Genomic DNA, 12,292 nt, shown 5'->3' on the forward strand with positions numbered 1-12,292 from the left:
ATGACAAGTTACTAGAAGAGTGTTGCTGGAACTCAACCTACTGACAATCTCTAATCTTGTTTACTAATATGATGTTCAAAATGACAAACATTTTTCCAGAGTTAAGTGCACGCTGCTTCATATAAAGCACTTGATGTGTGTATACATGAGTCCACAGTGAAACAAAAGGCCCAGTTCCTCTCTGGCCTCAATGGAAACAAACAAATTCAGCCTTCACTTTGTTAATTAGGTGACCCCCACTATTCAGTAACATATGTGGACATGTGGGGAAGACTGCATCAGGCTCAGCTGAAAAGGTTCCTCAAAGCCAAATAAATGTGTTATCCAATGGCCAGGTATTAAGAAGTCACTCTGCACCTGTGCAATCATTCTCCAGCATGAATTTGCACTTTCAGTAAAAGCAAGTAGAAAAATATTGCTATACTACATTTGAATAGAATACTTGACAATAAACTTTCGAACTCACGAGTTACACCACTGGCATGGGGGTATTCGTCTGAGTGTGTGGACAATTCCCACTCTTATCATGAGGTCTTCGTCACTGAGAATGCTATGTGGCCGTTACTGTTTCTCTACAGAGGACAGAACTTCAGAAAGTGTTGAAAACTTACACAAGTTTGCTGAAGCTCCTGAAATAATCGATTTTCCTGCATCAAGAGGCAGTTCATAATATTCACTAGTTCTAATGGCTGTTGATCAAACGTTTTCTGTAACACAGTAAAATATTAAGTATTATTGTAGTGACATTTCTAGCAAGCTGGCACAGTTTGTCATAGAAAATACAACAATGTAAACTTACTGTTTATTGAACAAATTGTCTTTAACTAGTGGCAAAAGAAAGAAATATGAACTAACTTCGAACACTATACACCCAACATCTTCAAGAAAATCAAACACATCAACATTCCCAGTTTCAGAATTAGGCAGCTGCAGCTGTATATGCGCAATGCACTTCACACTGCTAGCACAGTACCTTTGATACAAAAATAAAACATTTTCCATATACCAGCCGATCTTCCCTGGCATTACACATGGCAGGTCAAGAATAAGCAAAGTATTCAGGAAAAGTAGTGTTAGAGGGTAGAGATAACTGGAACATACACAGAAAAAGTCAGAAATACACAGGTTTGGAAGCATCTGTGGAACGAGAAACAGAGCTAGTGTTTCAGGTTGTGAATTTTCATCAGAACCAGAGATAACTGGACACAGGTGAGGCATGAGGAAAGAGGATGGGAAAAGGAGATAGAAGAGGGGAGGGAGAAGAGAAACAAAATAAAATGCCAAGTGGCAGTTGTGTAGGGGTGGGGTAGGAGTAGAAATTTTGCCAAACTAATAGGGATCTTAATTTGAGGGGAGTTTGTACAGTTGGCTTGGAAGCTATGGGAAGAATATATTTTTTTTAAAAAATCGAATCAGGTCATCCTTATTAGTGTGCACACTGAGGCCATAGCTTCTCAGAGAAGCAACAAACTACCTAACAATTCAAAATTACTTAAGCAGTGTTGCAGTTGGAGCTGTTAGCGTAACAGTAATTTATTATTGCAGATGCCTATTACAGGCCACCTTCAGGCACAAAAGGTACTGTAGATAAATGATAACACTTTCAAAATGAATTTTTCCATAGACTGATTGACTGCCTACCCTCTTGGATGAGAATGGTGTAATGCTTGTGGAAGCCCAAGAAAATAACCTCTTTACATGGCTTAGTGAATAAGTAGCAAGCAGGCATTAACCTATTATTTTCCAAATCATGTTGGAACGTTAAGCACCCTTTTGTTTACTAAACCATACCTTGAGAACAACAGCATACTCATTGAGCTTGCATTTCACTGGATAGGACATACAACTTGACACTTTCTGTAATTCAGATACCATTGCGTCCAAGAGATTTCGGGCAAGGTTTTCATTGGAAGGGTTTATGTGAATGGAGCTCCTTAAAAAAAAAGACACAAATTGAAAGATTTATTATTTGGAAAACAAAAGAAAAGCTGATACAATTGATCACCACATTAATGCAGCACAATGTTGCTGTTAAACTTCATGTACTAATGTCTCATGATATCATGACTCACTGAGGATAGTGCGCTGTAATGTTAAACCCCACTGTTCCCTGAGCCGTGACAAATGTGAAAGTTTGACCAAACCACCAGATTGTCCCAATTCTACCCAACTGTTTAATTTAGGTTAACAGAATACGTGCACCAGGTATGTAAACTTACTGTTTATTGAACAAATTGTCTTTAACTAGTGGCAAAAGAAAGAAATATGAACTAACTTCGAACGCTATAACTTAAACTCTACACCCTTCTTAAATCCCTATACACACATGCACAAGACACAAAACATGGATTTTAAGGGTGAGATAAAACAGTTCAATAGCACCAATTCCGGAGTACAGGATTCGATGGGTTGATTTTGATCGATGTCTTCCAAATTCCTTTCAGGTCTTGTTAATGACACAAGGTGAGCTTCCAGCACTTTCAGTCTGTAGTTCACTGGTTGAGCACTTGCATTTCAATGTCTCTAACAGTGATTTTCCCCTTTGCCTCTTGACAGAAGTTTTCAGAGAGAGCAGGTTATAGAGATATTAGGAGAAAATAAAACAACTAGCAATTATTGTGGAATTACTGGAATCTTCCACACAGGAGAGAGGGAGGGGTTTTAGGTCTTGTTCCTTTCAGGCTAGGAGCTATTCTGCTCACTGCCTTCACATAAAACCCTGGTCACCTGGTCAGGAGCCAATTTAAATGCTGTTGTCAGGCAGCTCCCTTGGCCCAGGACTCCTTTTTGGCACCATCCTGTCTTTCATGGCACATTCTGTTCCATGGCTGCAACATTGTATATCTCTCTCATCCTGTTCCAGTAGGCATGTCTTTCAACTGCAGCCATTGTAATTTTACAATAGTCCAACAGAAAATAAAAAAAGATATGTTCCTTATAGTGTTAAAAGACACACAGACACAAAGATGTCCTTCCAGAGCTAGTCAGTTGCACAAGTCGACCAGCAAAAAAGTGACTAGATGGAGAAAAACAATGGTCAGTTCCAGAGGAACACAAGTGAAACACAGGGCAATGTGCATTCATTCTGGAGAGAGTCTCAGCTCATGTGAAAAAACAAATTTCATGAATTTCTTTTTCCTCATTGGTGAACAGTGAGCACAGCTTAAACATGGCAGCACAGACTATAACGGCCTTGGAATGGTGCCTGGCTGCGAGTATGTTTACTGTTGTCAGTCCTCTGTTAGCAAAGATGGTCTTTATCATTACAGGCGCAGCCTTATTTAACTGTCATTTCAATCCTGACCACAGACATTTCCTGTTGCTGTTTTCTTTCGGAGTTTCTAAAAGATACACCGTCCAACACAAAGTGGGTGTGTTGGTTTTAACTCTCGCTATAAGCAGGAGGGACTATAATAATACATTTATTTGAGCCATGTGAAGTTATTTGTAAAATAGACCTATTGAAGTAACTTTGTTTGGTTTAACAAACATGTTTCCAAAGACCCCACAAAACCAAATCCCACCTACACCACTATGGGGTAGATAGACAATTACAACTAGGTGTGCTGCATAATATATACAATATCAGACTGAATGGAAAATTGATTACTGGGGAGCAAACAATGTGATTTCAAACAGCAGAAGCAGGCTAGATTTAGAGAATGTTAAGCAATCCCACAACCAACAACTCAGGTCAAGTCTGTGCAACAGAGTGACAATATTCTGGCTATAGTGCCAAAGACCTGTGCTCCATTACTAACCATGCCTCTAGCCAAGCTGTACTGGGACAGCTACAACACATGATAATGTGAAAAATTACCCAGGAATGTCCTGTCTGCAAAATGTTAGACCAATCCAATCTGGCCAATTACTGCCCTATTAGCCTACTCTCAACTATAGGCAAGTGTTGGAAGCAGTTGGCGACAATGCTATTACTAACCATTAGGGAGGGAGAGTTGTGTTTCAAAAGGCATTGAACAGTTTCTCTCTCTTATATTGGAATATTGCATGTGCATAATTAATTAACAAACTACAATCAGTAACCAAGGAAATAAGGCAATCAATGATCAAAAACACCTGTGAACTCTGTTTATTGATAAATTAGATGAAAAGCAAATAAAAGGTTAAAATTCACATGCACACACCCTGTGGATGAGTACTGCCATAGCATATATGTTGTAAAGCTTGTCTGGTGTTTCACAGAGGTCTGGATGGTTTGTATAGTTGAACATAAACCTTTTATTGGTAACCCACAAATACGTACATATTGAAGGGTGCTGTCTCCATGCCAGCTCCATGACATCTTTTGGCAATCGCCACCTATCGCTGGCCGTCTATCCAACTCTACTTGTCCCACCCCCACCTTAAATTTCACCTCTCTCCTATTTTTCCTTAGTCCTGTTGAAGAGTCATACGGACTCGAAACGTTAACTGTGCTCCTCTCCGCAGATGCTGTCAGACCTGTCGAGTTTTTCCAGGTATTTTTATTCTTGTTTTTGTCCTTCCAGACTCTACTCTGCCCAATCTATCATTTGACTTTTTACATCACTACTTGGGCAGTAGTGTTCTCTAGTCCCACATTAACCCTTGCTCTGCTACGCATCCTTATCATACACCACCCCCTAAGACTTTACCCAAATACATTTACAATACAATGTTTACTTTACTTGCTACCCCTTTCAGATGGTCTGGAAGCTGACAATTCTTCCAGATTTTGTTCTGTCACATTCGGAGGAATGGTAGTTTCAGATATTTTGGGTTGACTGTCGGTTTGGCGTTGAAATTGTGGTACTCTGTTTCTGGTACTTTGTTTTCTCCATTTGATTTGCTTTTTGCACTCGAGTTGCATTTCTCTTTCATCAACCACCCATTTGCTTTGTTGGGGCACTGGGTTTGTCCTATTCCTTCCAAAGGGAATGTGCACTCCGTTCATTCCTAGAGTGACTTAGATTTTCTTTGAGGGGTTCGCCATTATCTTGCTGGACATTGATGTTTCAAAAAAATGGAATCTTCACTTCCACTTGTTTCACAATTTCAGTCATTTCATTTTTCAACAACTCAGTGGTTCTCAGTTTGTTTGAGGCATGTAGTGCCTTTTCTTCTAGCTCGAGCTCCAGTGTTGGATTTACATTTGCTGATTTTATTCCTGTCTTTTCGTTCACTGTTTGCAGCAGAACTTTGCCTTGGTCTTTCTCCAGATTACTCTCAGTGCCACGTGCAAGTGAGTAGATTAATATGTGGCTGGGAAGATGGTGCAGGAGGGAGGACTTTAGATTCCTGGGGCACTGGGACTGGCTCTGGGGGAGATGGCACCTGTACAAGCCGGACAGGTTGCATCTGAACAGAGTCAGGACTGAGCTCCTTCTGGGGCAGTTTGCTAGTGCTGTTGGGGGGTTTTAAACTAACTTGGCAGGGGTGTGGGAACCAGGAGAGAATATTAGAGTAATACCAGGGTGCATGAAATACTGGGAGAGACAGGTAGCACTAGGATAAAGAATAGTAAGTTAATAGGTGAAGCCTAGGGAGAAAGTAATTAAGTCTAAATCAGGGATATACTGCATATGTGAATGCACAGGACATAGTAAATAAGATTGGTGAATTAGAGGCACAGATTTCCATGCAGAATTACGATGCTGTGGTGATAACAGAGACTTAGCTCAAGGAAGGGTAGGACTGGGTGTTAAATATTCCTGGGTACAAGGTGTTCAGGAAAGGAAGGAGGAGGGGTTGTTGTATTGGTTAAAGAGAGCATTGCAGTGCTAGAGAAAGAGGATGTCCCAGAGGGTTCAAGAACAGAATCAATTTGGCTAGAGCTCAGGAACAAAAGGATGCAATTAAATTGCACAGTGTAAATTTCTCTTTAGGCCACTAACTAATGGGAAGGATGTAGAGGGACAAATCTGCAGGGAAATTACAGAAAGGTGCAAACAGAATAGTTATGAGGGACTTTAATTACCCGAATATAGACTGGGATAGTGATAGTGTAAAGGGCAGAGTGGAACAAGGAGTTCCTGGAGTGTGTGTTCGGGAGAATTTTCTACAGCAGGTGTCCAGTCCAACAAGAAAGGATGTACTGTTGGACCTGATTCTTGGAAATGAGATGGACCAAGTAGATCAAGTGTCAGTGGGGGAATATTTAGGAGATAGTGATCATTGCAACACAAGATTTAGGATGACAGTAGAAAAGGACAATGGGCAATCCGGAGTAAGAATAATTAACTGGGGGAGAGCCAACTTCGATGGGCCAAGAATGGAGCTGGGCCGGATAGAATGGAACCAAAAGTTGGTGGGAAAAGCTGTAGCTGAACAATGGACTACATAAAAAGAAGAAATGGTTCGGGGACAGTCAAGGTATATTCCCTCAAAAGGAAAAGGTAGGGCAAACAAATCCCCAGAGCTCCCTGTATGTAAAAGGAGATAGAAAAGAGGAAAAGGTGTGCTTATGACAAGTGTCAGGTAGAAAATACAATTGAGAACCAAGTGGAATACAGAAGGTTCAAAGGAGACGTGAGGAATCAAATAAGAGAAGTGAAGAGGGACTATGAGAAAAGGCAGCCAACATAAAGGGGAATCCTAAAGTTTTATGTAAGCACATAAATAGTAAAAGGGTGGTAAGAGGAGTAGGGCCGATTGGGGACCAAAAAGGGGATTTACACATGGAAGCAGGGGGCATGGCTGAGGTGTTAAATGAAGTCTTTACCAAGGAGGCAGATGTTACCCAGGCCATGGTGACAGAGAAGGAAACGCTGTCACTAGAAGGGTTCAAAATTGATAAGGAGGAAGTGTTGGATACACTGTCGGTACTTAAGGCTGACAAGGCACTGGGACTGGATAAGATACATCCAAGGATATTGAAGCAAGTAAGAGTGGCAATTGCAATTGCCATAATCTGTCTTCCCTAGACCCAGGGGAGGTGCCAGAGGACTGGAGAATTGCAAACATTACGCGATTGTTCAAAAAAGGTTGCAAGGATAAGCCCAGCAATTACAGATTAGTCAGTGTAACTTCGGTGGTGGGGAAGCTTCTAGAAACAACTATTCAGGATAGAATTAATAATCACATGGAAAAATGTGAGTAGATGAGGAAGAGCCAGCATGGATTTCTTAAGGGAAAACTGTGCTGAACTAACTTGGAGATTTTTCAAGAGGTAACAAATGGGGGCTGACGAGGGTAATGTTGTTGATATGGTGTACATGGACTTCCAAAAGGCATTTGATACAGTGACACACTACAGACTTGAGAGAAAAGTTATAGCTCATGAAATAGAAGGGACAGTAGCAACATGGATACAAAATTGGCTAAGTAATAGGAAACAGCAAGTAATGGTTAATGGATATTTTTCACGCTAGAGGAAGGTTTGTATTGGAGTTCCCCAGGGGTCAGTATTTTTTTTTTTAATTCATTTACGGGATGCGGGCTTTGCTGGCTGGGCCAGCATTTATTGCCCATCCCGAGTTAACCTTGTGGTGAGCTGCCTTCTTGAACCACTGCAGTCCACGTGGTATAGGTACACCCACAGAGCTGTTAGGGAGTTCCAGGATTTTGACCCAGCGACTGAAGGAATGGCGATATATTTCCAAGTCAGGATGGTGCGTGGTGTCCAGATGGCGGTGTTCCCATCTATCTGCTGCCCTTGTCCTTCTATATGGTAGTGGTCGTGGGTTTGGAAGGTGCTGTCTAAGGAGACTTGGTGAATTCCTGCAGTGCATCTTGTAGATGGTACACACTGCTGCTACTGTGCGTCAGGGGTGGAGGGAGTGAATGTTTGCAGATGTGGTGCCAATCACGCAGGCTGCTTTGACCTGGATGGTGTCCAGCTTCTTGAGCGTTGTGGGAGCTGCACTCATCCAGGCAAGTGGGGAGCATTCCATCATGCTCTTGACTTGTGCCTTGTAGATGGTGGACAAGCTTTGGGGAGTCAGGAGACGAGTTACTCGTCGCACGATTCCTAGCTTCTGACATGCTCTTGTAGCCACGGTATTTATATGGCTAGTCTAGTTCAGTTTCTGGTCAATGGCAACCCCCAGGATGTTGATAGTGGGGGATTCTGTGATGGTAATGCTATTGAATATCAAGGAGCGATGGTGGGATTCTCTCTTATTGGAGATGGTCATTGCTTGACACTTGTGTGGCGTCAATGTTATTTGCCACTTGTCAGCTCAAGCCTGGATATTGTCCAGGTCTTGCTGCATTTGGACATGGACTGCTTCAGTGTTTGAGGAGTCACGAATGGTGCTGAACATTCAGCAAACATCCCCACTTCTGACCTTATGATGGAAAGAAGGTTATTGATGAAGCAGCTGAAGTTGGGCCTAGGACACTACCCTGAGGAACTCCTGCAGTGATGTCCTGAAGCTGAGATGACTGCAACAACCATCTTCCTCGATACTATGTATGACTCCAACCAGCAGAGTTTTCCACCCGATTCCCGTTGACTCCAGTTTTGCTCGGGCTCCTTGATGCCACACTCGGTCAAATGCTGCCATGATGTCAAGGGTAGTCACTTTTGCCTCAGGAGTTCAGCTCTTTTGTCCATGTTTGAACCAAGGCTGTTATGAGGTCAGGAGCTGAGTGGCCCTGGCAGAACCCAAACTGGGCAGCAGGTTATTGCTAAGCAAGTGCTGCTTGACAGCACTGTTGATGACGCCTTCCATTATTTTATTGATGATCAAGAGTAGACTGATAGGGTGGTAATTGGCCAGGCTGGATTTGTCCTGCTGTGTGTACACATACTTTTTGTGTACAGGATATACCTGGGCAATTTTCCACATGGTCGGGTAGATGCCAGTGTTGTAACTGGAGCTTGGCTAGGGGCGTGGCAAGTTCTGGAGCACAAATCTTCAGTACTAATGTCAGAATATTGTCAGGGCCCATAGCTTTTGCAGTATCCAGTGCCTTCAGCCATTTCTTGCTATCACGTGGAGTGAATCAAATTGGCTGAAGACTGGCATCTGTAATGCTGGGAGCCCCCACTCAGCACTTCTGGCTGAAGATTTTTGCGTATACAACCGAGTGGCTTGCTAGGCCATTTCAGAGGGCATTTAAGAGTCAACCACATTGGAGTCACATGTAGGCCAGACCAGGGAAGAGTAACTCTTTCGAGTACAAACCCGTTTCCATCTGTTTCAGATGAAGTTATATTGTTTCATAGTTTGCCATTGTGACATTTGAACTCTTGATCTTGGGGTTACAAACCCAGTACCATAACCACTTGGCTATTTAGGCCAAGCTCTAAAGAAGGTGTAACTCTTTCGAGTACAAACATATTTCCATCTGTTTCAGATGAAGTTACATTGTTTCATAGTTTACCATTGTGAGATTTGAACTCTTGATCTTGGGGTTACAAACCCAGTACCATAACCACTTGGCTATTTAGGTAAGGATGACAGATTTCCTTCCCTAAAGGACATTGGTGAACCAGATGGGTCTTTACAACTATTGGCAATGGTTTCATGGCCATCATTAGACTTTTAGTTCCAGATTTTTATTGAATTCAAATTCCACCAGAGACCCAGGGTAATGCTCTGGGGACCCGGGTTCAAATCTGGTGGGATTCTCCTGCCGGAATTCAAATTCCACCAGATTTGGACCCAGGTCCCCAGAGCATTACCCTTTGTTTTTCCTGATATATATTAATAATCTAGATCGTAGTGTGCAGGGGACAATTTCAAAGTTTGCGGATGATACAAAACTTGGAAGCATTGTAAACTGTGAGGAGGACAGTGAGGAACTTCAAAAGGACCGAGACAAGTTGGTGGAATGGGCAGATGAAGTTCAATGCAGTGAAATATGAGGTTATTTATTTTGGTTGGAAAAACATGGAGACACAATATAAAATGAGTACAATTCTAAAGGGTGTGCAGGAGCAGAGGGACCTGAGTGTATACGTGCATAAGTCATTAAAGGCAGGACAGGTGGAGAGAGCAGTTAATAAAGCATACAGTATCCTAGGTTTTATTAAGCCAGGGCATAGAGTGCAAGAGCAGGGAGGTTATGCTGAACTTGTATAGGACACTAGACAGACCTCAGCTGGAGTATTGTGTACAATTCTGGGCACCACACTTTAGGAAGGATGTGAAAGCACTGGAGGAATGCACTAGAGGTTTACAAGAATGGTTCCAGGGATGAGAAACTTCAGTTATGAAGATAGATTGAAGAAGCTGGGACTGTTCTTCTTGGAGAGGAGAAGGTGGAGAGAAGGCTAAGAGGACATTTGATAGAAGCGTTCAAAATCACGAGGGGGCTGGACAGAGTAGATAGGGAGAAGCTGTTCCAGCTCATTAAAAAGGATCAAGAACGAGAGGGCACAGATTTAAAGTGATTTGCAAAAGAAGCAAATGTGATGTGAGAAAAAACTTTTTCACACAGCAAGTGGTTCAGGTCTGGACTGCACTGCCTGGAAGTGTGGTGGAGGCAGGTTCAATCAAAGCATTCAAGAGGGCATTAGATGATTATTTAAATAGAAACAATGGGCAGGGGCATGGGGGAAAAGGCAGGGCAATGGCACTAGGTCATAATGCTCATTTGGAGAGCCGGTGCAGACACAAGCCGAATAGCCTCCTTCTGTGCCGTTAAGATTCTGATTTCAGTGTTGGCCAAGTTTGTCTTCGGCAAAGTCTTAACTTGTTTCAGTCGTGTAATTGTGCTACTCATGGCTTCATTATCCGCTCGCAGCTTGGAAAGTTCTATGGCTTTTCCTTTCAACGCCTCTTTTCCATTCAGCTGCTTCTTCAGCTCTTCAGTTTCTTTCTTGTACCTCTTGGCTTCCTCCTGGAATGTGGAATATTGTTGAGTCTTCTCTACCAACTGGTTCTTCAGTTCCTTCAGAGTGGCATTAAATTGATTTTGCTTCTCTTCATAAATTTTCCACAGCAACAAACTTTGACTCAAGGGATTCTTGTAGCATATGAAAGTCCTTCACCAGGTTTTCCTTTTCTTTTGTGAAGCTCAATTGCTTCACCTTGGTTTTTCTTGTAATTCAGAGTGTCAAGTTTCTTTTGCTGTTCTTCCATTTTGCTGTTCAAAGCCACCTTCATTTCTTCATGCTGTTGGAAGGGTTATGTACTCCTTTTGCATTTGACCTTGAACAGCCAGCTGTTCTTTAAACTGTTAATTTTCTTGTTGACCTCTTGCCAACTCACGCTGTGCATCAGTTCATTGCTTTGTCACTACTGATAGCTCCAAAGCTGCTTTTGCTGAAGTAGTGTTCAACATCTTTTTTAGCTTCTCATGTTTCTCCTGGGCTAGGTACTAATTCTTCAAAGAGTCTTTCAGGGTAACAACTTCTTGGAGTAACTTTGCTGTCCGTTGTTGTTCTTGGCTGTACTTCTGGTCGAGTTCTCCCAACTCAGCTTGGATACAAACATTTTCCTGTGCAATTGTTTCATTTTCTTTTTGCAGGTTTTGCTTTTCTTTGGGTTATTTCAGATAGCTTTCCCCCATTCAAAGCTTGCGCCATTCTGCCACCCACTGTTGCAGTTTGGGTAATGCGTCAGCAGTTTTAAAATGCTCTACTTTTAAGCTTCGACTGCTTCTCGGCCTCTTTTTTTCTTCTGCACTAAACTCTTCGGCTCCTGCACTTCATTACACTGACACAGTCTGCGACCATCTTGTGGTTTGCATAAGTATTCTCTCCCACAGCTTGGGGTCTCCTGTCACCCTTAGTGCTTTATCGTGGGTGTTTGAGACCTTCTTTTAAGGTCTGCGCTCTCCACAGCTTGGAGATTAAAATATTTGTCAAAGGCTTTCATTACCTCATCAAATGTGGTTGAGGATTCATCTACATCTTGGTTTAGGATTACATATCTGTAAACACACCAAAGTATAAAGATGTATTAACTTGCACTCAAGGAACTTACAATGGAGGAGGGAGGTATTAGAAAGGCTATCTTTACTTAAAATAGATAAGGTATCAAGACCAGATGAGATGCATCCAAGGATACTGAGGGAGGTGAGAGTGGAAATTTCAGAGGCACTGGTGATAATCTTCCAGTCTTCCTTAGACACAGGGGTGGTGCCTGAGGACTGGAGAAGTGCAAATGTTACACCCTTGTTCAAAAAGGGGTGTAAGGATAAAGCCGGCAACTACAGGCCATTCAGTTTGACCTCAGTGGTAGGGAAACTTATGGAAACTATAGTCTGAGACAAAATCAAGTCATTTAGACAGGTGCCGGATAATTAAGGAAAGCCAGTATGGATTCATTAAGGAAAAATCATATTTAACTTTTTGAGGAGGTAACAGAGGTTGATAAGGGCAATGCTGTTCATGTGGTGTATATGGATTTTCTAAAGG

At 42.2% G+C, this 12,292-nt stretch overlaps 1 protein-coding gene across 8 annotated transcripts in view; it reads right to left on the minus strand.

The window, feature by feature from the left end:
• The window catches only part of LOC121273181 (signal transducer and activator of transcription 5B-like), a 135,507-nt gene that overhangs the window by 51,897 nt on the left and 71,318 nt on the right, over positions 1 to 12,292 (minus strand). For all 8 annotated transcript variants that reach the window (XR_005941958.1, XR_005941957.1, XM_041180168.1 and 5 more), the window contains exons 3-4: positions 1,792 to 1,933; positions 612 to 707 (exon numbers count right to left, since the gene is read on the minus strand). Coding sequence is in view for 6 of the 8 variants with exons in the window: in XM_041180168.1 (XP_041036102.1) it covers positions 612 to 707; positions 1,792 to 1,933 (238 nt within the window). In the remaining 2 variants the exon portion in view is untranslated. The remainder of the gene's footprint in view (positions 1 to 611; positions 708 to 1,791; positions 1,934 to 12,292) is intronic.

Source organism: Carcharodon carcharias, chromosome X, assembly GCF_017639515.1.
Source record: "Carcharodon carcharias isolate sCarCar2 chromosome X, sCarCar2.pri, whole genome shotgun sequence".
NCBI classification, from domain to species: Eukaryota; Metazoa; Chordata; class Chondrichthyes; order Lamniformes; family Lamnidae; genus Carcharodon; species Carcharodon carcharias.